Consider the following 25,705-nt stretch of genomic DNA (forward strand, 5'->3'; position numbering starts at 1 on the left):
AGATAGTTTCACGTCAATTTCATTAAGTTTTTGTATCTTTTCCATCATGTGGCCCGCGACACTAGTGTTGGAATTAAAATGGCCTGCAGATTGAATTAGGTTGGTCATCACTGGTTTAGAATGTCATAGATTTGTTTGAAGTCTGTGTAAATGAAAAAAAAACTTATTTTTCTGTTGACCACTAAAAAAAACAACTATGCTACACTAGTATAGAGAGAATTTGAGCATCTCAAGCCCTCACTCTAATGTAGTTTGATGATAATGATGATGACACTAGTATAACCTTGTTTCAGCTATAATTACACAGAAGACAAATTCCTTCAACCAACAAAAACCTATTAAAAAATGTAGCAGTTTTGAGCAGTATACACTTACCAGATGCTCTCTGTAGATAAAGGTTCACCATCACATCCATATAACAACATGTGGTGGGCAGTGGCTGCATTGGCCAGAGCTTCAAACTTATCTGATGGAAGGAATAATTAAAACCAATCAATCAAGTAGAACAAAAAGGTTTGGTAATTGTACTTTAACAGGTTTCACTGTTTATGTTACCAGGTAAGTTATAGTGAGATTATTTTGTCTATAATAAAAAATTCTAAATGTAATACTGATGTGACTTAGATTCAGGGCATAACTATATCACTCTCACTGACAGCTGAATACATGGTGCTAATTAAATAAGGAGCTTTGGGCAGACACCTTGTCAGCCTAGTAAGATTATTTATCTAGTACTCCCAATTCCAAACAAGCGGCAGCAGTTTCAAGCCACAAGAGATTGAGGGAAAATCCTGAGAGGACTCTATAAGACTTAAGAACTAGCTATGGTATTCCTTACAACAGTTTAAGTTATGTCCTGAATCTAAGTCACATTAGCATCACAGGTGCTGGACTTGGTTGATACAAGCTATTTAGGATGTAGTAACAAATTCGTACAAGTGCTTCTTCTTCCCTTAGTGCCATTAGAGAATGGAATGGATTGCCTGAATCAGCCAGGAAAACCAATGACTTGGCAGAGTTTAAGCCAATGATTAACATGCATGACTAAATTTACACATAAAATGCATTGGAGTCTTCAACTTCAACTTGTTTCTTCAACTGAATTGAGATAAGCATTTCTCAGAATAACACTTGCAAATTCAAAAGAGGGACAGTGAGCTATGAGATCTGTTTAGATCTCCTGTCTTAGAATGAGTCAGACATACATACTTCAGTAATATATTAACATTGTCAACACAAAGGAAAAGTGTGACTGACTTACAAATATAATATTCCTCATCTTCAACAGGATAAGCTGTACATAAGTAGGCATCAGGCTATAGGAAAAAAATAAATTAAACCCTATTATGGACATTAGTATTAACATTGTTATCTTTTTTTTATTAAGAATTAAATAGTTTCAGATTTATTTATATTTAGTTACAAAAAAAACATGATAGAAAACTAGAAGTTAAGAGTAACAAAAATAGAATAATGACATTCCATATTTTAAATTAGTGAAAAACTTTACTTTTGAAGGTTTTGCTCCTGGCATCAAAATATCTTTTGTTGAGTCATGGATCACATTTTCTGAAAGGTGCAAACAATATTGGAATGTGAAGGTCACATGATCTTTATTATTATTATAATAAAAAAATAATTTTGTTTTTGCAAGAAAATAAATCAGTATAGAATAACAATCATCATTGTTTTATTTATTATTATCTATATATTGTTATAACCTCCTGCCATGCACACCACCATTCAAGTAGTGCAGTAGGTGTGCACTGTTAGAGACTAGACTGAGAAGGATTGTTGACATTGAAAAGAAGAGAACAAAGTAGGTGTGCACTGTTAGAGACTAGACTGAGAAGGAATGTTGACATTGAAAAGAAGAGAACAAAGTCCCCCCACCCCCTCAGTCTAGGGCTGATGAAGAACCTATGCTCAAGACAGATATTGTTATTATATGTTTGTGATGTCCTGCGAATAAACATCTGTGTTTGATGAGCTGTCTTCTGTCAATTTATTGGAAGTGTTTTCATCAATCAATTGCTCAATCTAAACACACACTATACACAGTGATGCAAAAAAAAATGTTATATAAACTATGAAAGCTCCAGGGTCATCCAACAGAGCGAATGTGAGAAAGAGAGAAATTTATTAATTATTATCCTACCACACTGGTATCAAATTGTCAGTTATTGTACAAATCAATTTAAAGTAGCCAACTAGATGGTTTGATGACTTACAGTAATGTATCTGCTTAGCATATAGAGTGTTGTACATATCAAATTAAAAGTAGCCAAAAAGATGGTTTGTTGACTTACATATAGATAGAGTGTTGTACATATCAAATTTAAAGTAGCCAAAACCAAAAAGATGGTTTGTTGACTTACATATAGATAGAGTGTTGTACATATCAAATTTAAAGTAGCCAAAACCAAAAAGATGGTTTGTTGACTTACATATAGATAGAGTGTTGTACAAATCAAATTAAAAGTAGCCAACAAGATGGTTTGTTGACTTGCATATAGATAGAGTGTTGTACAAATCAAATTAAAAGTAGCCAAAAAGATGGTTTGTTGACTTACATATAGATAGAGTGTTGTACAAATCAAATTAAAAGTAGCCAAAAAGATGGTTTGTTGACTTACATATAGATAGAGTGTTGTACAAATCAAATTAAAAGTAGCCAAAAAGATGGTTTGTTGACTTACATATAGATAGAGTGTTGTACATATCAAATTAAAAGTAGCCAAAAAGATGGTTTGTTGACTTGCATATAGATAGAGTGTTGTACATATCAAATTAAAGTAGCCAAAAAGATGGTTTGTTGACTTGCATATAGATAGAGTGTTGTACATATCAAATTAAAAGTAGCCAACAAGATGGTTTGTTGACTTGCATATAGATAGAGTGTTGTACATATCAAATTAAAAGTAGCCAACAAGATGGTTTGTTGACTTGCATATAGATAGAGTGTTGTACAAATCAAATTAAAGTAGCCAAAAAGATGGTTTGTTGACTTGCATATAGATAGAGTGTTGTACATATCAAATTAAAAGTAGCCAACAAGATGGTTTGTTGACTTGCATATAGATAGAGTGTTGTACATATCAAATTAAAAGTAGCCAACAAGATGGTTTGTTGACTTGCATATAGATAGAGTGTTGTACATATCAAATTAAAGTAGCCAAAAAGATGGTTTGTTGACTTGCATATAGATAGAGTGTTGTACATATCAAATTAAAAGTAGCCAAAAAGATGGTTTGTTGACTTACATATAGATAGAGTGTTGTACAAATCAAATTAAAAGTAGCCAAAAAGATGGTTTGTTGACTTGCATATAGATAGAGTGTTGTACATATCAAATTAAAAGTAGCCAACAAGATGGTTTGTTGACTTACATATAGATAGAGTGTTGTACATATCAAATTAAAAGTAGCCAACAAGATGGTTTGTTGACTTGCATATAGATAGAGTGTTGTAAATATCAAATTAAAAGTAGCCAACAAAATAGTTTGTTGACTTACTTATGCTTCACATATAGAGTGCTTTGGGCTCAACTGCTTTTAATTTTTATTTAATTCTTTGGATTTTCCATTAAACCAACTTGCTTATGGTGCAAACTATATTGGGTAACTATATTTATGATGACCTTGCAATCCTGTCTAGGTCAAAGACTTATAAACTTTCATCTCTATTAAAAAGAGCTGTGTCATATGTATGAAATGCCCATATTTAAAGAGGCATGCCATGAGTATGAATCTAGATGGTAAAGTCACACAATTTAGTGTCTACGCTCTATATAACTGTTACTTATTGCTTAGCCATAGAATATTAGTTCATAACATGGACAACAAAATCCATTTGGGCCTACATTGGCCACTTCAAGTCATTAAAACAATATTAATAAACAGGTAAGCCTTGGAAATCTTTTTGATAACTTTCATAGCAAAGTTTATCAAACAATATTAGGAATCATCGTGCCATCTTTGTAAGCTAATGTTTTTATGGGAGATAATACAATTACATTCTCTGGTATTACACATTGGTTTGGTGTGCAAATTGTTTTATAAAAAAAAAAAGTGATTACGCTTCACATATCCCTTCATTTTAATCAATAAATGAAATTAAATCTTGTACATTTCTTTATACAATGCTATCTACTCATTATATCCCTTTTCAATGATCTAAATTAATTTTAAAAAGAAAGAAGGACATGGTGCACTAGGGATTTATATTTGGATAATGTTTGTGACGTAATGAATGAGTTTCATCCTAAGCTGCATCCTTTAATGCACATGTCTTAATACTAAATTGTGGGATGTGTGGCTCTGTGGCATAAACCCCTTGGATAGCTAACTAAAGGGGTTGATTAAAATTTTAAATTTGAGAATTGACTCAATCTGAATTTTGTTTACAAAGCACCTAAGTGTAGCAAACACCTAGGTACTCCCTCACAATACATTGGATCAGAGTTCACGGAGCATACCGTAGGGGCATGGCAGAGCAATACAAAGCAATAATAATAATAATAATGTAATGATGTATAAGGATGACTGATTGGTAAAGAGATGTAAGACAGCAATGTATATTAGTTTTCTAAATTGTTTCTTTTTTTTTCAAAATTTCTGACTTTAACTTGTTGAATTTTTATTTCTATTTTGTCATCAAGTAGGATACTATAAATTTGTCATCAAAGTTTATATAAAGTGATCTACTATTAACTTTTTAAGAATATATAATGCAATTAGTTTGCCAAATCACATTAATCTCAAAATTAATCTGAAACTATTTATTCCTAAATATGCTTACAATTGACGGTCAAGATGTGGTCTGAAGAGGCTGTAGAAAAACTACGAGGATGCGTTGAGAAAACTAACTGGGAAATCTTTATTGAGAACTGTCCAGACATAAACGAACTAACAGAAACTGTTACCTCATATCTATCATTCTGCGAGGAGTTAACAATTCCAACAAAAACAATACAAGTCTATGGAAACAATAAGCCCTGGATGACCAAAAAAATCAAACACCTTATTACTGAAAAGAAAACAAAGTATAAGGCTAGCAACGAAGAGTTTATAAATGCTAAAAATAAACTGAGAAAAGCAATAATTGAAGGGAAAAAAACATACAAAGAAAAAATTGAGAATTTCTTTGCAAAGAACAACTCAAAACAATGCTGGGAGGGATTAAAGAAAATAACAGGCTGCGCCTCAAAACGAAAACAAATTTTAGTGGCTGATGATGAGAAATTCGCCAACGAACTAAATTATTTTTATTCTCGTTTTGACAAAGAAGATTTTGTTGATCTACACAAAGAACTTTTCAACACTCTGTCCAAAGGAAAACAAGAGCCCTACGTCAATTTTGTAACGGAGGATGAAGTGACATTGTTATTTAAAAGAGTAGACGTAACAAAAGCTTGTGGACCAGACAAAATTAGTGGCAAGCTGATCAAGCTATGTGCGGAGCAAATTTCTTCTATCTTCTGTCATATCTTTAACCAGTCATTGCAAACGTGCGTAATTCCAAACATCTGGAAAATTTCAGCAATCATACCAGTGCCTAAGAAACCAAAAATAGATTGCTTAAATGATTTCCGCCCAGTAGCACTAACACCTATTGTTATGAAATGTTTTGAAAAATATATCCTTAAACAACTTGTAGCAAAAGTCAATAACAGCCTAGACCCTCACCAATTTGCATACAAAGCAGCTAGAGGAACTGAGGATGCCATTCTATTGCTTTTGGACCAGCTTTATAAGCATCTCGATATACCCAAAACATATGCACGAGTCCTCTTCGTAGATTTCTCCTCGGCTTTCAATACCATACAGCCACATCTAATGATAAACAAACTGAGTAACTTAAATGTAAGCCCTTACTTGCAAGCATGGGTTCTAAACTTTTTAACCCAACGGCCCCAGTATGTTAAAGTCAACAACACCAAATCGTCAACTCGAGTACAATGTACGGGTGCTCCACAAGGTTGTGTACTTTCTCCTGTGCTATACACTCTTTACACTAATGACATAAGAAGCATCTATGACTCAGTTAAACTCATTAAATTCGCTGATGATACTGACATAGTCGGTCTTATTTCAGGAGACGAAACTCAGTATCGAAGCTCGATAGAAGAGTTTACAAACTGGTGCACTGACAACTTTCTAGAACTGAATGTAACAAAAACTAAAGAACTTATAATAGATTTTAGAAAGAAAAAACAAACTATACGTGAACTGCAAATAAACACTACATCTATAGAACAAGTAAAGGCATATAAATATCTAGGCATTATCATCAACAACAAGCTTTCATGGGAAGACCACCTTGGAACTCTGACAAAGAAAACAGCCCAGCGACTCTTTTTTCTATACAAACTCAACAGTTTTAAATTAAATAAGAAGATCCTTGAGACATTTTACGGCGCGACTGTACAAAATCTGCTAACATACGGAATAAGTTGTTGGCAAGGCAACGCCTCATCTAAACTGTTGCAACGTCTAGAAAACATCATTAAAAAAGCATCAAAAATTACACTCACAACATTACCACATTTAAAGGAACTTTTTGAACAAACGTGCCTAAGAAAAATCGAAAAAATCTTGGAAGACAACGGCCACCCGCTCCATCAGAACTACGCCAGGTCGTCGCGAAGTGGGTGACTGCTGTCAATCAAAACAAGAACGGAGCGGTACAAAAACTCGTTCGTACCTCACTCGGTCAGACTCTATCACCGCCACTCATTGATCAGGGAACATGAAATGCACCAAGATACCTGTGTGTAGTCGCTGAATGAACTCTTTATGTTGTCTGTTGTATTTATGTGTATTTTTCTGTTGTGTTGTCTTTATATGAGAAACGAGTCCTTGTAATCACAACAAATTTCCGTAAGGATCAATAAAGCAGTCTTAGTCTTAGTCGTGTGACTAATATATTTCAATTTACCATGTGTTTCTTTGTTTTAAAAAAAATACTACAACCTACTTATTTGATTTATTTGGGCATTAAATTGATTCAAATAAACAAAAATTTTTTTTTAAAGCTTGTTAAGACAACTCTATGTTTGAAAATGATTCTTTGTTGTGTATTCAGTTAAATTGGAGCATTTGTAAACATAGCTTTTGCATGAAATTTGTTATGGGTATGCATAAAATTAAGTTATAATGTAAATAGTTATTTATTATTATGTGCACAATTTATTAAGTGCTCTTTAAACCAGAATGCTGGTGCACAACACTAGTTAGTTAAGATTAGGTGCTTCAAGAACGTACATTATTTTGCTCTTAAATCATCTATCCTGCACCTGTAGTGTTTCTACATTTGTAATGTGGCTAAGGACTCTAAGCAGCAGTGAATGCTCACTTGTGACACATTTACAGCTCTTTGTTTGGATTATTCTAGTATTGGTTTTAAAGCTGATATACATAACAATGTATTCAGTGACAAAGCTTGGGCAATACCTTGTGTATGAGAATAAAAGTTTTTAATATGAGCTAAATGAGAGATGAAATGAAATGATACTGAAAAGAGAATGTAATTTGATGTATAAGTGTTTGAGGCATTTTTAATGTCATTCATTGGTGAAAACCAATAATCATTAACAAGTTAGCTTGAGATTTTCTTAGTGATCAGACTGTGAGACACTCTTTGTTTAAATTTGTTTACTTGTACAATTAAACAATGCTTATTATACTCTCATCCACATTGTATGAGAGGATTTGTGTGGTAATATTTCATCAAAATTGTAGTTCAAGTTGGAATGACTACTAAAACAGTCTTATTCTTAGATTCTCTTAATATCTGATATTAACATTTCAAATTTGATGTAATTTGATTAATATATTTCTCAATAATTTAGATGCTGCAACATTCAAAAAGCAAAATACGAAAGAAATTTTTTTCAGCCACGATACTAGGAATATTCTAGATACTGTTGTAACACACAATGAGTTGAAAGAGTCGTCATGATGTTAATTAAAAATGTTCATTGTGCTAATATTTTATGACACTATGTTCATTAACCATTGGCCAAAGAAACAGATGACCTTAACATCATCTGCCCTATAGATCACAAGATCTGTATGGGTAACTTTATTGTTTTATTGCATCTCTGCCGAATTCCCTGAACAAATATAAAACAGTTTTGATTATTAATTGGATTATTTATTTTGGGATAGAAAATACTCAATGTCTTGTATTTCTTGGTTTCAAAAACAAAATATTGATATAATTGTTATTAAACTAAGTTCTTTTCAATCTAATTCTGACAGACAGCTAGACAAGCTTCTAGTGAAATGTTTCTGTTATTTCATGTCTGCGAGACAACCTAAGTGTAAAACATCTTAAAACACTATTTGAAAAAAAAAACATTACATAATTAAAATAACTGTTTTACAATTGAAAATAATATCTCATGTGATTATAGATTTAAATTTCAGTTGTTCTATGTCAGTGATGCCCAACCTAATTCGACCTGCGGGACATTTTAACTTTCGACACTCATGTCACGGGCCACATGAAATAAAAGGTACAAAAATGAAATTGACCTGAAACAATTTGATTAGAAACCTGTGGCACTAGTATTTAATCAATTAATGAGATATTTGAAGTTTATCTTTGTTTTCACGGGTAGGAAAATGGCTTCACGTCTCTACCTTAAAAGTGAATATCATTGTAGATACGTTTAGCGCCGACTCATTTTTTTTTTCTCTTTTTGGTAAATATTGCCATCATTCCTTCAATCTTCAACCATCTTTATTCATATTCATTCATAGCTCAAAGCAAGAATAGCGTCATATTTGTTTTGCCGTTCATATGTTGTTGTTTTTTAAAACAACAGCTACACTTTCTTTACAAATCAAATATGTTGGCTTATTATCATGTTCCACAAAAAAAAAAACTAAAGATCTGTTCACTTGTAGTGTCTTCGGTTTTTCATTTCATAAACGTACACACATTATAGGTCATTGTACCAATCTATCAGAGAAAAAGTGAGGGTCAAACGTAGGTAATGATACATCTTTCAATCTTCAACATTTTGTGCCAACGATTCTGCGGGCCGGATGGAACGACTTCGCAGGCTGGATCTGGCCCGCTGTCCGTAATTTGGGCATCACTGCTCTATGTCAATATTATTAATTTTTCTTCTTACAATGAGAAATAAGAAATAAAACAGACTTGTACCAATGTTCACATGGATTATTTCCAGTATTAATGTATTTACTATCAGAAATTTCTATAGAGGATTAAGATTCTAGAGATCACACAGGACAATAAAAAAAAATTCAAGTCCCCAACCAAATAAAAAAGTTCTAGGGAAAGTGATAGAAAATTCAACCGTGTGTGATAAGCCTATCATGTGTCAAGCGTGTGTCACATCATGTTTCTTGCTTAAGTGTGGACTTATTAACCAGATAGATTTTTTTCTCCAGGTAACTTGTATTCAACAATTATCTCAATTACTTTTAAATGCCTGAATTCTTTTTCTCCTCCTCAATATACAGCTTCTGAGACCAAATATGATATGGAAAACAACAGCACTATATACATTTTCATTTGAAAGATTAAGTTGCTCCTCTAAATTTCCAAAGCCTGGGTGCCAAGGTTTAAAAAGTTGACATTTTATAACACCACACAGCTTAATCCAACAAATATTATTCAGCTAAATAACTAAATACATACTACACATATGACTTACAAAGTGAGACAAAGGTACAGAAACACTGTTTGAATCTGTTCTTAAAATTTAGCCTAGTGATGATTAATTAATCCTATATCAATTTTAGCTGGTCTATGCTCATCAGTTTGAAGTTGTGTTTACTCATTTGGTTTTCTGGACTCTTATAAGCAAGCAGCTCATTTCATTCAAAGTGCATAGAATTAAAATCAGCTTTTGTTGAAGTTAATGGAAAAAGAATCTTTAAATCCTTCTTTTATAGACTATGTTTGTTTAGTCTTTTTAACTTATGGTTTTAACACTGTTAGTACTAAGTATATTGTTGCTTGGTTTTCTATTCAAATTTGTTTTTTTTACATAACACCAGGTACTAACTCTGTAAGAGAATTAAAGACATTGACATATGGCTGCGTTGTCAATAAAACAAGAACAAACACAGGGATATACAAAATGAATTGCAAAATAGAAACCTAATTTCTGGAAGAAGTCTTTTCATCAAGAAAGAGGCTAATTATATATATATATATATATATATATATATATATATATATACATCAGATGTAGACAGATAGTGGTAGTATTTGGTGGTAAGATATATATATATATATATATATATATATATATATATATATATATATATATATATATTGTTCTACATCAAATGGTGGTGCAAGTACAGGTGGCTGTGTATGACCAATCAATGTACATGACTGAGGCAAGTATGTTGAAAGTTGATGAAGAATAGCTATTCATGACTGCACTTTTGTGAATACTCTCTAAGAGGTTAGCCTGTGATGTGACCAGGTGACCTTCTTGAAGGTACAGATGTTTCTATGGGTCTCCAGAAGCTTTTTATATAAGGAGAGTCCACTACAGTACATTATGGTCTGCTTTTGTACAGAGTGTAATGCTAACAATAGTGTAGTGTTTGGTTGTTAATTCAAACTGTTAACAAAGAAATATGTAGATTAAATTTGAGTTGTCAAGTATTTATGTCGCTGCATTTTGTCCATTAGCAGAGAGGAAGATAGAGAAATACAACTATATATTGTTTTACAGAAAAATTTTACTTAATAACTAAATAATGTTATTCCCCATGTTAAGTACACTTTAAAATCCTTCTATAAAAACATTAAGTCTTCTTACCATGTCAATAACAATGTAAAACTAAAATGCTTTTCAACATCAGGACACCACTACTAATTTTACTATCAATACCAAGTTCTATATAGGTAGCAGGTAAGGAGCCTGTTTCATCACATGATCAAAGAAAAGTTCAAGGATTCATCAGATGTAGGCTGAGATTGGGAAGTATTTGTTGGTAAGAGATGCTTCTCTCTGTATCTCTCATTTCTTTTCCAGATCATGTTCTGTTGAGCTTTCTTTAGTAGCATCATTCACATCAAGATGGATAGTTATGTGTAATAGTTTTTATGTGTTCATTGTTTGTAAGGAGGATTTGGAGACCATCGGATATTCCAGATCTATATATTAGTACGAAAGATATGAACTACGAACATTTTTTTTTCTTTTATTTGTTATAAAGAACTTTTGATGAATTTAATGTGTGTATATATAAGGTTCTTTTTTTTTGGCTTTTGAGTTACTAACACTAATTTGTATTATGTATTTTCTACCTATGAAATTGAATTGAACAATAAACTAATGCATAGGATTACAGGGCTATTATGATTGTGCCCAATCCCATAAACATGAAAATAACTAGATATACATAAATTGAATGAAAACTTAACAATACAAAATTCTAATGATTATGAAAAGCTGCACACTCTGGCTCTTAACAATTATTTTCTTAACAATCCAATGACACATGGTGACAAACTCATGCTTTGTTTTTTATATCTTTTTGATGATAATGAAATATTTTATTTAAAAGCCATGCTCCTATGGCAGGATTACATTACCTTTAGGCTCTACTTGGGCAGACCTAACGGACCTGACGCTCATGCTAGAGTTATGCTCTATTCCTTGGGCTATCTCCTCTAGATAAACATTTGGGGGTAATGGAATGTTACCCTCAGGAGGGAAATTGTTGCCAGTAAGGTCTTTCCTGGAACTGTTTATACATCTGTAATAGGTGTTCTGGACTGAGCTGTCAGTATAGTACATAATGTAGTAGTTGCACATTTCACCCGCCGGGCTAGGAAAAAAAAATTATTTTTTAAATGACTTTAAGTTCAAAGTTAAAATGATACAAATCTTCAAAAATATAACAAAACCATTGAAATAGATCATAATCTAAGTCTATGACAATCTAGTTAAGAATAACAGTGCAAATAATTCAGTTTTGGTGAAGTTTGAATGATGTAAACAGCTGTAATTTTGTATGATGAATTGTATGATCTAAATAGTTTTAATGTTTTTGTGATGGTTTGTATAATGTCAATAGTTTTGTCTCTGTGATGGTTTGCAACAAAAAATATTATCCAGTGAATTAAACTTTGTGTGTATGTGTGGGAAAGGGGGGAATCTAATTCTTGAAAGAAAATAGTCAAGGTTTTCATTCTTAATTAATGTATCATTTCCTTATGAGTGGGTGAACAACAAAGTGAAGAGTTCATTGTAGTAACTTTTTTTTTAATGTTGTGTATCTAGAAAAAGTATTATTAATAAAAGTCAAAAGTAAAAAAAATAATAACTTTTAAGCCTTCAAAATAAAATGAAAAAAAAAAAAAAGATGCCAGTGTTATAGCTGTTAAATTTAAACAATTGATTCTTACCCAACACCAACAATGCTTTTGGCTTTAGTGGTATCATAAATGCAACGAGCAAACTAGAAGAAGAAATATGGAAAGTAATCAAAAGGTTTACTCAGTGAAACCAAGAATAAACTACAGGGTTAAAATATCTAACTTAATACAATGCTAAGCTAAGTACTGAAAAAATTTCTCAATCCCCATAACCCAGCAAGCCTAAAAAGCTTAAGACATTTTCTTTTTAAATTCATTTACATTGCAATAACCATTAGAATAGCTATAAATAAACACTTACATGAAGCATAATGTTGTTGTTTTCATATGCATTTACATGTATGGTTTATCAATCATGTAATTTAATTCAGACCAATATATCTGTCAGGTGGCATTATGGTTTTTAATGCATGAGTAGAATTATTGGGAAACATGGTTCAAAAGTTAAATAAAAGGCAATAAGAATGATCGTAAGTTGGTTCAGCTTATTGTCAAACTGCGAACAAGAAATAAATTTACGCAAACAGCTTCTACACATCATTATGGCCTTTAGATATTGACTCTCAAAGATTGTGTACACTTTTTGTTGACATCAATATTTAGATTATTTAAACATATAATAAAAGTATCAGCTAAACTCACCACAGCATCACCTGGTTTGACTTGAATACTCCCATTAACAGGATAAAACGTCTAAATGGAAGAATAATATTTGAATTAGGTAACAATAAAAATGAATTTTATTAAGTCAATAACACAATAAAAATTTAACATGGTTAAATGTATTATTGCTACTTTATTTATTTTTTTTTAGTCTTTTATCCAAAATGGTCTCTAAATTCAGTGATTTTACTTAATGGTGTTACTCTATTATATCAAATTTGAATATTTATGTTTATTACAAGCCTTGAGCTACCACATATGTTCCTGGTTCAATTTTATGTTTATTGGGAATTTTCATTAAATGTTTCACCTAAATCCACAAAGAGTCAATGTAAATACATGGAGGCAGACATTTACAATGTCTAAAAGTGTGGTTTAATTATGACTGGTCTGCAATTTTTAGATTACGATGTATTTTTTTCAGTTTTAGTCAAGTGCAATGTAAATACATGGAGGCAGACATTTACAATGTCTAAAAGTGTGGTTTAATTATGACTGGTCTGCAATTTTTAGATTACGATGTATTTTTTTCAGTTTTAGTCAAGTGCAATGTAAATACATGGAGGCAGACATTTACAATGTCTAAAAGTGTGGTTTAATTATGACTGGTCTGCAATTTTTAAATTATGATGTATTTTTTTCAGTTTTAGTCAGGTGCCAGAAAAAAGATACAGGGGCATAACACATATTTTGGAAATAATATTTTAAAAATCTGGTGGATAAAAAGATATGTGCCCTCGATATTTGTGTTTCAATTCTAAATAAGAAACCTACCTGTGGCCACTGTGGATTAACTTTTTGTATCAAATGGTTCCCAGTAGAATTCCTTTGATAACCAGAAACAACTACACCTGTCAGAAATAGTCCACAACATTCATGACTGTATTTTGGTGTGATAAGTTTCTATTGTTATATGTATGTATGTATATTATGATGTTTACTAGATGATATATATTGACTCTTTACATAGGTCAATCAATGTTTAAAAGCTGTATAGTTTAACATGACACCTATGCAAATATTTCCTTATACATTTAATTCAATTCTTTCCATTATGAATCCAACAAGCAGCTACTATCAGGCAAGACATCTTACAGTCAACATAAATGTTCTAAAGATAAAACAATCAATGACCTCCTTCAGTCTCAAAAGAATATAGATCATCTCATAAAATGATATGAATGCAGGGGCAATAGCTATGGTTGGAATGATGTCACACACACAGCAGTTCACCCCTCTTCAAAGAGCAATTAGGGATCAGTGGCATTGCAGTCTCTGCCAGGGTGTAGCCCTGAGTGCTGCAAGCTGCCTAAAGGTCACCAGCTCCCTAACCCTAACCCAGCCAAAGTTTCAAAATCAAACATTGTTTGCCAAAAATTTTTGTATGGACTCTGACTTTGCTACATAATTAGTATGATAAAGAAATATTAGGAATATTTAAAAAAATAATTGTTCAATATTTGAAACTTTTATTTAATTTCTTTTTCTGTAAAAAAAAAAAAAAGTTTTATTTTTCTAGTTAGTCAGAGAAAAAAAAAAACAAGTAAAAAGTTATTTGGAAAAAAAATATAATTCTTAAACATAATGGTTCAGAGAAATTACCATTTGAACATTCCTGGAGAGGTGATTATGATAGAGTAGCATTTTTAAAATGGTAACTTAAGATTGAAATCTGCTGCCATTACTCTGAATTCATTTTTGCCATTGCTACTAATTTTTTAATACTAATTTCTAATTATTTCAAATAATTTTACACAGTAAAATGTCTGTAGCAACATGTCTATAGCATTAGGTTGATCAGACTTGTTGACATATGATTTGGCAGATCTACTGAAATGTGAATTTCAATGTACAAATAATAAATCAATCTGAATTTTTACAAATTTTTTGTTATCTAAGATAGCTTATTTATTGATTTTTGTTTCTCAATTTTTACTATGTGTATTATAAACTGCTAGGATTAACAGATTTCAAGATAGACTAGATCTTCTAGTGCTACCACTTTTGACTTGACTAGCTATGACTTAGTCCTTTTGACTCCCAGCAGAGCATAGGACAGCAACAGCACTTCACCAACAGACTCTTCTGGGCAATTCCCCTCAGCTGGTTCCATGTCCATCCTGACATCTTTGCCACTTGGTCTAACGATCTTCTCCATGTTTGCTTCCCCTGTGGGTTCCAGTCTAGGATCTGTTTTCAATGCTTTCTGTTGTTTTTCGTAGTGTATGCCCAATCCAACCCCATTTGAGTTTTTTTTTATATTTCTCGCTCTATCCAAGTTTGCTGGTTTCACCCCCCCCCCCCCAAATTATTGTTTCAAATTTTGTTAGTGAACGCTTGGCGCTTAACCATGTTGCTATTTTTACTCTCCACTAATCTCTCCGCTACCATTATCAGTTCTTCAAGAAATATTATGTAAATACACATCATGGTTCCGAAATAGCTAGAGCAGATGATGTGAAGATCATGTTCTATGGCAAACAGTTAACAAGTCCAGCACAATAACCAACTGCCTATAATTTCCCCAGCTAATGTCAGGTAGCCAGTGGAATTGGGTGGACTCAAGCATCCTAAAAATCTCAAGGTCAAAATCCCTATCTTCACATGATTTAAAACCAGAGACTGCTCAGTTCATAAGCCAAATGCTTAACCACTCAACACCACACCCCAAAATTGCTAGTAACACTAGATCAAAGATAATATTTGCAAAAAGTTGAGACTAATCTATGTGGGCAACTTCCTAATAATGAGTTGTCTCTCACATTTTTCAGGCTCAAGTTACTGAATATTGAATCAACAAATTTTTTTTTATCAACTGAATTGGTACATACCAAGGCCATGAGTGTGAGCTCGGACTGCAAATATTGACAGAGTTTCTTTAAAATTGTAATTACAACTGATATCCACTGCGTATGCTGGAGAAAAGATAACTAGTTTATTACAAAACCTATGACAACCTGTTTATTTTATATACAAAAATCTTATATTATTTACATTTTTTTAATAAATACTTTGACTAATATTCCCCACGACTGTAACTAATATTAACAATGAAATTTTTTTATTTTCATTTTTTACCCTGGCAATAAAAAAAAAAGCCTTTTATTTATTGGATGATTTTTAGTCGCATTAACATCATTCATCAATATGGAATATTTGTCCACTCTTGTTACTTATAAGTTTATCAACTTCAAATGAATATCAATATAAATTATGTAGCTGCTAGTGTAAACATACCCGAAAAGCCTCTAGGTAATTGAAAAGTATTTGCAACCATGAAGAAAATGCCAGCTACAAACTTGGGGCTATAATAGAATAGAGAGAAAACTGACATGAGCTTGTAAGAATTTAAAAAGCTATTCTTTAACAAATAATTAATTTTTTTTTAAATCTAATTTTAGTTATGTCTTCTAAAGATATGTTCATCTGTTTCCTTCTTCTTCTTCTTCTTCATCGTTCTCATTGTTATGTTGGAGTGTTCATATGACTAAACCAATACATGAGATGAACTGCGCAGTGGTTTCCAAATCAGGGAGCTCTCCATAGTTTTCTTTCTATAGGGGTGATTTGGGGCCAATGTCTTATACGGGCCTCTTGGTAGAGAGAGCAGTTTTGGAGGACGTGGTTGGCATTTTCTGGTGATACTCCACATGGGCAGATTTCACTGGTTCCAATTTTGAGCTTTCGGAACATGTGTTGTCGCATTCTGTTGTGTCCGGTCCTGAGTCGAAAGATTAGACGTTGGTCTTGTCGGGATAGCTTATAGTAAGCATCATCTTTCTTGTGATTTGGATGGGAGCTCGTCCATTTCTCATTTATTTTATCTACAATTAATTTCTTCATTTCTTCTGGATAGAGTGCAGAGTTTACTTGTGAGTTTGTTCTCCCACTCTTGGCGAGTGTGTCAGCCTTCTCATTTCCTGCTAGTTGTATGTGAGCTGGTATCCATTGAATAACAGTTTTTTTGCTGTTGTGGTTGAGCTTTGTGAGTGCTGTTCTGAGGTTTTTAATATAAGGGGAATCAGAGTTTTGCAGGCTTTGGAGGGTTGTTTTTGCGTCTGTTAGAAAGACAATCTGACTGTGAGGGGAACTTGGATGATTTGCTAGCATGGTAGCAGCTAGTGCTAGTGCTTCCCTTTCTGCTCTGTGACTGTCAGGGAGCTCTCCAGTTGCAAAGGATTTTTCTAGTTTTCCTCCATCTGGCCATTCGATAAGTATTCCAGCTCCTCCATCTGTTTCCTAATTATGGAGCATTACTGCACTCATAAAAATATGAAATAGTTATCTCTTATCAAGAATGCTTGATAAATGTGTTAACATGAACGCAGATAAGTACCATTTTGTTTTAAAATAAATGAACATACAAGGCTACCCAAAGTCAATTAATTTATCAAAGATGTTTTTTTTTCTTTAAAAATATGAACCTTAAAAAACACACTTCTACATATAGTTTAATTACAGCTAGCTAATTGACCTAGATGCCTGAGTAGAACATTTGGCTGGATAAGAACACCATATTACATTTTGAAGATCGAAGGTCCAACATTTAGTCAGACATGAAGTTGAAAAAGATAGTGATCAATTTCAAGACAATAAACTTAGATTTTTTTTCATTGTGTAAGTATTTAAAAAGTTAATTTACCATCAATGCTATTAAAAAAAATGTGATTTGATTTCTAAGTAATCATGCAAATAAAAATCCAAAACATATTCAGCCCAGACTTCAATGTTCTAACATTCATAGACTATTTATAATCTGTATTATTTATGCATTAATGTTAGTTTCAATCATCACTTTGTCTACACTGTTTACCTTTCTTGTGTTGTATAAATTCTTACGCCTGAATAATCCTTCTCTGCAGAATAAACAAACAAACTAATTAGCTTTGATTGGAGGCAAAATGAGAGATCATTTAAACAGTGTCACTGAGGATGTAAAGTTAACCTTGTTTCTCTGGCCAACAATAATGTAGAGGAGTGGTCAGAAGAGTAACCAATGACCTTTAACTGCTGCATTCATTAATCTCCAAGATTCTGAATTATATATTCCTTGCCTCTGAATGGATTTAAGCCCAAGACTCTCAGTTCAGAACTCAAGTGCTTTATTGGTCTCACTCAACCCATCAGGAAATGGAGGAGGTTAAAAAAAAAAAAAAAAAAAAAAGGAAAGGATTATTTAGAAAGCCATAATTTTGAGATCTTTCCATTCACCCCAGACCATAATCAAGTTTTTGTCCTTGAAAACAATGAGATTCACTTTAGTATTTATAAGAATTTCCAATGGTTAATAATTTTATTTTCTAAAATGCGTTTTAAATTGTTCTGGAATGAACCAACCTGTCAGAGGCTTGGCATAGTGGACTTGTAGAACCAAAGTTTTGACAGTAGTATTACTTCCGATTCTGAACCCAACATCTGTTACACATACAAACAATAACAATAGACATCATAAAAAGCTTTAAAATTAGATTCTTTAATAAGTAAAACATGTTCTTAATATGCTAATGTTTAAGTTTCTATCTTTGTTACAAGTAAATATTTGCATGTGTGCATCAGAAAATATATATAGATATCTATTTAATGATTTTGAAAAATCTACCAAAATGTCAAAGGTTACAATCACATATATATGAATATAGTATTGATAGCTACTGAATGTAAAGATCTATAACAAATCAATTCATCTAAAGTGAAAAAATATCTCACCTGCTGGTAGAACAGTTGGTGTCCCATTTCTAGCCCAAGCAAATAGAATGGACTCATCAATTGCATTTCTACACATGGCTGGGCATGACCTATAAATATAATGTATAATTAATGACTGAAAATATTTCTTCCTATGCAAATGTAATGATTAAAATAAATGCTTAATATATTTCGAACATGCAGAAAAAAATCTATTCTGACATGCATATATTAAAAGACAATTAAAGATAAGACTTCTACAAAAATGGTTTGAAATGAAAATGCTTCTGAAACATTGATGACATTTTCTTCAAATTACTTATGGTGATTTCTTTTCAAGATCGTTGCATTTAAGTGCTACATAATACTATAAAAATTATTGGTTTTGTTCTCAATTATTAAAGATAATTAATAAATTTCAAGATTCAGAAAAATAGTACAAATTGTTAACATCTGAAGATGTTCAAATAGTGAATGCTCAATTCTGCATTCTGCACCTAATAAGCTAACTGAAGTCACAACTCACCAACTTGGTAGTGTTGAAGCTGCTGAACCATCACAACCATATACAATTATGTGATGTATTCTTGTTAGATTGCCTATGGCTTCAAACTTATCTAGAAAAGCATAGACAATTCAATTATTATTACATTGAAAAATTATTGGAAGTGAAATAATTTAAAAAACAAACAAACATATAATTACTTTTTTAAAAAAAAGTATATTGATAAGTAGTTTAAATATAAACTAATTTCTAAGCAGCTTGAGTGATAAAAAGATGAATGGATGGTAATAATTTTTTTTTTTGTAACTTGAAAATCAATGGGTTGGCAAACCAATAAGATCTTGGGTTAAAATGGATATCTACACTTGAAGTAAAATGGAACTCATTAGACAGATTTAAAACTAAACTTAGCTTAAACTTAAAATGAGTCTTTAAACCAGGAAACCATCCCCAAGGTAATATTTAAATAAACATGGCAAGATTGGTAGAACAAGGCAGATGATGTTAGATATTGTACAAATTAGGACCATAGATTATAATTTACCAACCCATAAACTAAGGAAATACAAAATCATAAGAGAAAAAAAAATCCATGTCTTACTTATATATTCAATGTCTTCAGGTACTTTGTAAGCTGTACACTGATAAGCATTGGGCTTAAAAAAAAAAAAAAAAAAAAGAAGATAAGGAAAATATAATCAGTTAAATGACAAAGAAAAAAAAACAAACACTGTAACTGTAATCAGTGTCATACAGGAGTGGGAGATTTCAATGACTTTATTCTAGATCTGGTCTGAAGAAAGACTAATAACAATGTTTACATTTTAAATTTAGTGAAGCAGTTGTTGTTTTTTGTTTCTTAGGGCAACTGTTGATGAGGATTGCATGTGGCCAATACAACTGCTTTACTTCTCTGAAAGCTTTCAACTAAAAGCTGAGTTAAAATGGCTCAAAATGACCTCACACACTAAGTAATAATCCTATTTTCCACTAGAAAACAAGAACTAGCTGTGGTTCAACTATTTACACTAACTTTTTTAAGTTCCGTGTCTTTAACCACATTTATTTTATATAATGATGTCAAGAAGATCAGTTAATATATAATGATGTTCAAGTCTATATGTAATAATACTGCCAGAAATACATTTCTTTTTTTTTTCTGATACTCATTACTTGAAAGTGGGCAAAATATAAAGACTGTTAAGGTCTTAGATATTTTGTGTGTGTTTGTGAGTAGAAAACTACATATTAATTATTAATCAGTATTAAAATTGATAATAAAATATGAAATAGCTGTGTGTACATGTACATATTCTTATTGACTTTCAAACTGTTGACATTGTTGTCACAACTTTAGATAATATTGACAGAAGAAGCCCAGCTGTAGGACTGACAGGTAATGAATACAAGTGTTGTCTATTGTTACAGTCTCCCTCATTCCCACACAAAAGCAAATAAGTGATGTCAATGAAGATATTGGTGATGCAAAACAAAATCCATTATATAGAACACCTGGTGATGTTTTGTCATCAAAGTTGATTTTATTTATATGTAGGTGTTTGAACAAAAAAAACAAACAGGTGTTGTTTTTCATGACTTGCTTTTATAAGATTCACACAGTCTTATAAGCACATTATAGATAGGGGACCTACAACTACACTACTACACTCTATAGGTGAATTCAAATAAACATTCAATGGAATTTTTTAATGTCTTGGCAATCTTGTTAGACAAACATGTTCAATATTGTTTCAGTGAAGTTCTGAATAGTTTAATTTTTAAATATTTGTTTAGAAATTTAAAGTTGAAATAAACACTTGTTCTACTAATATTTTCACAAAAGCCCACGAAAAGGAAATCTTTACTTATGTGTTATTTACATTAAAGTCTTAGTATCTTTATTTAAAAAAACAACACAACAGCAACATACAATGGATGCTTAACACTGTTCTTGATAGCTAGAGAAAAGCAGGTAAAAAAGATATTACAAAAAGAAAAATTAATGACAAGTTGACAATTAGAACAGGATCATCCAAAACAAAAAGAAGTTTTTAATGAATGAGAAAAAACATGACATCCAAAAAAACAACAACATCTTAACATTGTTTTTATCGGTTTCAATTTTATAACAATTTAAATTTGGTGGTAATTAGAATTTGTATATATTATATTTTAAAGATAACAAAAAAGGATTTGGTCACACAGGTTAATGTATCAACATTTATCTGTAAATTAAAGAAATTAAGGGTAAGATTTGACAGCAAATATAAGGCATTAAAAGCAGAAAATAAATACCTTAGTTGGCTGGTATCCCTTCATAAGTATATCCACTGGTTGGGCTCTGCAGGGGGCAGAGCTAGCTACAACTGCTAAGCCAATCAACAAAATGTTGGCTATTATTGATTCTTTATTGGTCCCCATTGACCTAAATATTCAGGTTAAAATAAATGATGAAAGCAAACATTTCCTAAAGCATACATTTAAAAAAAAAATATTTACTGTAAAATGGACTATTACTGATCTATTATCTATTATGTCATCTTATTTTGGAAGTTATTAGATCTAGTCCAGTAGTATATATTGATAATTTGAAATGTTGCACCAACAGGCTCCAAAAGAAAATGAAAAAAATGGGTAGGCCTATAGTTTTCTGGTCCAGAAGTCTTTTTTTCTAGGTCAGTGATGCTAACCTTCTTCAGCAAGCAGGCCAAATAAATTCCCCAGAACCTGTCCCTTGCTGTATCATAGCAAAAATACATTAGACTCTTGGTTTTATTAGAAACTCAATAAACTGAACAATAATTCAACAGAAATTAGTTGCATTTTAATGATACCAAGTTTTAAATTTGGGACTGCAATGCAAATACTTAAGGTCAGAGCACTGAATAAAGACGTTCATATATGATACAATTACATATGACAGGTTTCACCTGTTCAATGTCTGAAATGGTTTGCTCACTCACAAAAGTGCTTGCAAACATTGTGAAGAAACTTAACAGTTGTTTTGAAGATTTTTTGTAGTAAACTTTATATAATGTTCCTTAATAAAAAACTATGTTTGCAAAGCAAACATACATGTTTTATCAGTTGCACAAAAGACTAAAAATCTGTCCACATTTCTAGGAATTATCTACACTCAAAGCAAAGTTTAGTTTGTTGGAAATGGAAAGCTGAAAGCTGCAAGCACTTTTGTAAGTGAGAAAACCATCTCAGACATTGAACAGGTGAACGTCTGTATTAATTAAATTTGGATGGCTGCCTGGTCGTGCGGTTTGCACGCTGGACTGTCGTTCGGACTTATCGATGGTCCCGGGTTCAAACCCTGCCCGCTCCCATCCCCCGCCGTCCTGCGGGAGGTTTGGACTAGGAAGTAATTATCTTCAACTCTGAAGGAACATCCGAAATAAGTAAAACATTTTACAAACATTTTACAAATATAAGATAAGAAGATAAGATTTCATCAACACATTCATGTTTAACCGCAAAGTACCATTTAAGTTGCTAACAAAAGAAGACCAATAAGTTATATATATTTAAATTTACAAATATAACTTTTAAAAAATACAAGATTATTAATACACTTGCTATAGATGCTTTTTACACTGCAAAGCTCTGCTTTTTTTTTTTACTGTGTCTAGTTTACATTTTTAATAAATTCATGTACTGTACAATTAATTTTTTTTTTCTAATATAAGAAGGAATAGCCTATCTATGGATGATTGCCTGGTCGTTAGGGGTATGTGCTGTCGTGACTGTTGTGTTGATGGTTGCAGGTTCGAACCTAGCGCACCTTTATCCCCTGCTTTCCTGTGGGAGGTTTGGTTTTAATAATTCTGAAGGAACATATGAAACATGTAAAACAAAACTACTACATATAGCCTTACATTAGGATTTATCGATTTAACTGCACGCAACATATAACATAATAATAAGATGTGTCTTCAAGTTCGAAGATTAATAAGGATTGCAGTATTTCCTTATGACCAGACAGCCCAACCAGCTGCAATCTACATATTTTGCCACATCTAGCTAGCGTTTTCTGCACCTCTCAGCTTTAGGCTTGCAAAGACATCACAGTTTGTAGTGCGGTCTTTCTACCATATTTCTATGATAGAGCACAACATCTTTGTTGAAAGCGCTGGTTGCTTTTTTTTCTCTATAGTACCCATGTCTCAGAGCCATATAGGTAAAATAAGCTGACACACTTTTAAGCCATTTTTTGGGAGAAAAAAAAATGGATCTAGGTCAGTTTATCGAAGTACCTAATAGAAGGGATGAGAGAACCACTAGATTTGACTAGATCTACTTGGAAGACACTGATTTTTGTAGGTGGCGGAGAGATTTATTCCATCAAACTCTCACCTGGAGGCGCCCAAAAGCAATGTACTGGCCCTGGCCAAACAGTTATCAACTAGATCTATATTCTAGATCTAGATCTATGACTACAATGAGTATGAACCAATTATGAGACTACTTTAGTATTTACTAATAGAGTTATTTCTATCTATAACCAGTAAAGTACTTGAAGTCTTCTATTAACTTATAGACTAAGTTATATATCTACTATATTATAATGTCTCTAACTCTAGAATACTCTAGATCTAGATTTAGTCTAGACCTAGACTAGATCTATAGTCTATAGAGACTAGTACAACTAGAATCTAGATCTAGTAGGCTACTAAGACTAACACTAAGTAAGTAAAGTAGAGTCACTAGAGGCTAGCCTGCCTAGACTCACACTACTCACACAGACTGACAGAGACAGACTAGATAGACTCATAAAAAAGAGTATAGACTACTATAGATCAAGATTAGAATATCTAAAATCTAAATCAGAATACTTACAATTAGACTATATCTAGATTATATTTAAAACGATGGAGAAGCCGATAATATAGATATAGGTCTAGGTCTACAACAACAGAAAATACAACAGTTGGGAAATCTGTTGTACTTCATCGCATATAAAAAGCCTTAGGGGACTCAATTTTATAGTTATTTCATCTGTTTTATTGATCCGGACTTTTCCGATTTATCTGTAATCGAGTATTTTAATTTGGTATCGCTACAACTAATATTACCCCATGAGTACCTGGCCTGCTATACTATACTATACTTGATTTCTAAATCGAGATCTAATATAGAGTCTAGGCCCTAAATCTAAGACGATATCCTTCAAAAAAAAAAAAATACTCTTGTATTCTAAGAATTCTAAGAATACGCATCCAACAATCCAACATGAGTGGTTAAGCCATTTTCCTGGCAGATTCAGGCAACCCGCACCACATGTATATATATATATTATATATGCCTATATATAGATCTCTATGATAATAATAATAAGGCTTGACTTCGATTCCGAAGATTAATGAGGAACGCAGCCCCAGCTGTGACCTTCATATTTTGCCACACCCACGGCAACCATAACCATTGTCCGCCAGTGGTCGATTAAGATTTTCTTTTCGCCGTCTGCGTCTGTCCTCGCATCGAATTTTCTTTTGGTCTCAAGTGTGTATCCCGCGGCCTTTGTATAATAGGCCTATATCCGTCTCTCTCTTTCTCTCTCTCTCTGTGGCATTTTACGTCTGGAGAGACGATCTTTTCCCTTATAGCAACTTCTTGTGTGACTAAAGACGCCAATCCTTGATACACAGCTGCGAGCACAGGTTGGGCATTTGTAATCACTAGGCCTACTACTACTGTTGTGATTGGCATCTACAATCCGGGACCCTTCCTGTATGCTCACTTTCCATGTCGTGGATCTATCCAGAGCCTCTTTTTACCAGCTGCAACTGTCGATTTTGAAGAGCTTCATGTCGCGTTTGCATAAATCCGTATACTGTAAAAGTGGACGACCAGCGTCTCCCCCGCCTTCTGTTAAATCACCATAATAAATATGGTCTTCCAAAAATTCAATATAATGCAAAATGTAGGATGCCTCTATTTGTAGGCCTAGGTAGACTCTCTTTAGGCATTTGTTTTTGATTCCGAAGATTAAAAGTACAGTTTATCACTTAGCCACGCAAACCCCTGATTAGCCTACTGCAACCACTTGCATATTTTGACATATCTAATGCGCAGTGAAAGCTGGGCAATTTACATGCGTCAAGAACACAGATGAAATAGCTTCCACATAATCTGCCTGCGACGCATAATGTGCATCTCCTGGAGGCATCATGTCTCCAACCAGGACCTTCTGAAACGGGCCAATATGCACAGCATCTATGTTCTTCTTACACAGAGAAGACTACGCTGTCTCGGTCATGTCACTCGCATGCCAGATGCAAGAATCCCTATAGACATCCTATACGCTGAGCTTGCAGAAGGAGTCACACCCAAGGGCCGCCCAAGATTAACCTACAGAGACGTCTGTAAGCGAGACATGAGAACAAAGTATGTGGGAGGAGATAGCCCAAGACCGGACAGCATGGAGCCGGACTGTACGTGCTGGTACGAACTTCGCCGAGTGCA

General features: G+C 32.7%; 1 protein-coding gene across 4 annotated transcripts in view; it reads right to left on the minus strand.

Annotated features, from left to right (window-relative positions):
* LOC106074305 (uncharacterized) overlaps positions 1–24,245 on the minus strand; it is a 63,442-nt gene extending 39,197 nt beyond the window's left edge. For 3 of the 4 annotated variants that reach the window (XM_056018156.1, XM_056018154.1, XM_056018153.1), the window contains exons 1-16: positions 24,080–24,245; positions 21,530–21,659; positions 19,836–19,890; positions 19,256–19,346; positions 18,751–18,839; positions 18,382–18,459; positions 17,858–17,900; positions 16,282–16,349; positions 15,876–15,959; positions 13,819–13,895; positions 13,024–13,074; positions 12,412–12,464; positions 11,596–11,831; positions 1,511–1,569; positions 1,262–1,316; positions 376–466 (exon numbers count right to left, since the gene is read on the minus strand). In XM_056018156.1, the coding sequence (XP_055874131.1) occupies positions 376–466; positions 1,262–1,316; positions 1,511–1,569; positions 11,596–11,831; positions 12,412–12,464; positions 13,024–13,074; positions 13,819–13,895; positions 15,876–15,959; positions 16,282–16,349; positions 17,858–17,900; positions 18,382–18,459; positions 18,751–18,839; positions 19,256–19,346; positions 19,836–19,890; positions 21,530–21,655 (1,256 nt within the window). In that variant the 5' untranslated portion in view covers positions 21,656–21,659; positions 24,080–24,245. The remainder of the gene's footprint in view (positions 1–375; positions 467–1,261; positions 1,317–1,510; positions 1,570–11,595; positions 11,832–12,411; positions 12,465–13,023; positions 13,075–13,818; positions 13,896–15,875; positions 15,960–16,281; positions 16,350–17,857; positions 17,901–18,381; positions 18,460–18,750; positions 18,840–19,255; positions 19,347–19,835; positions 19,891–21,529; positions 21,660–24,079) is intronic. The other variant, XM_056018157.1, reaches the window with a different exon arrangement.
* Positions 24,246–25,705: the final 1,460 nt, after the last annotated feature.

Source organism: Biomphalaria glabrata, chromosome 1 (genome assembly GCF_947242115.1).
Source record: "Biomphalaria glabrata chromosome 1, xgBioGlab47.1, whole genome shotgun sequence".
In the NCBI taxonomy this organism is placed as follows: Eukaryota; Metazoa; Mollusca; class Gastropoda; family Planorbidae; genus Biomphalaria; species Biomphalaria glabrata.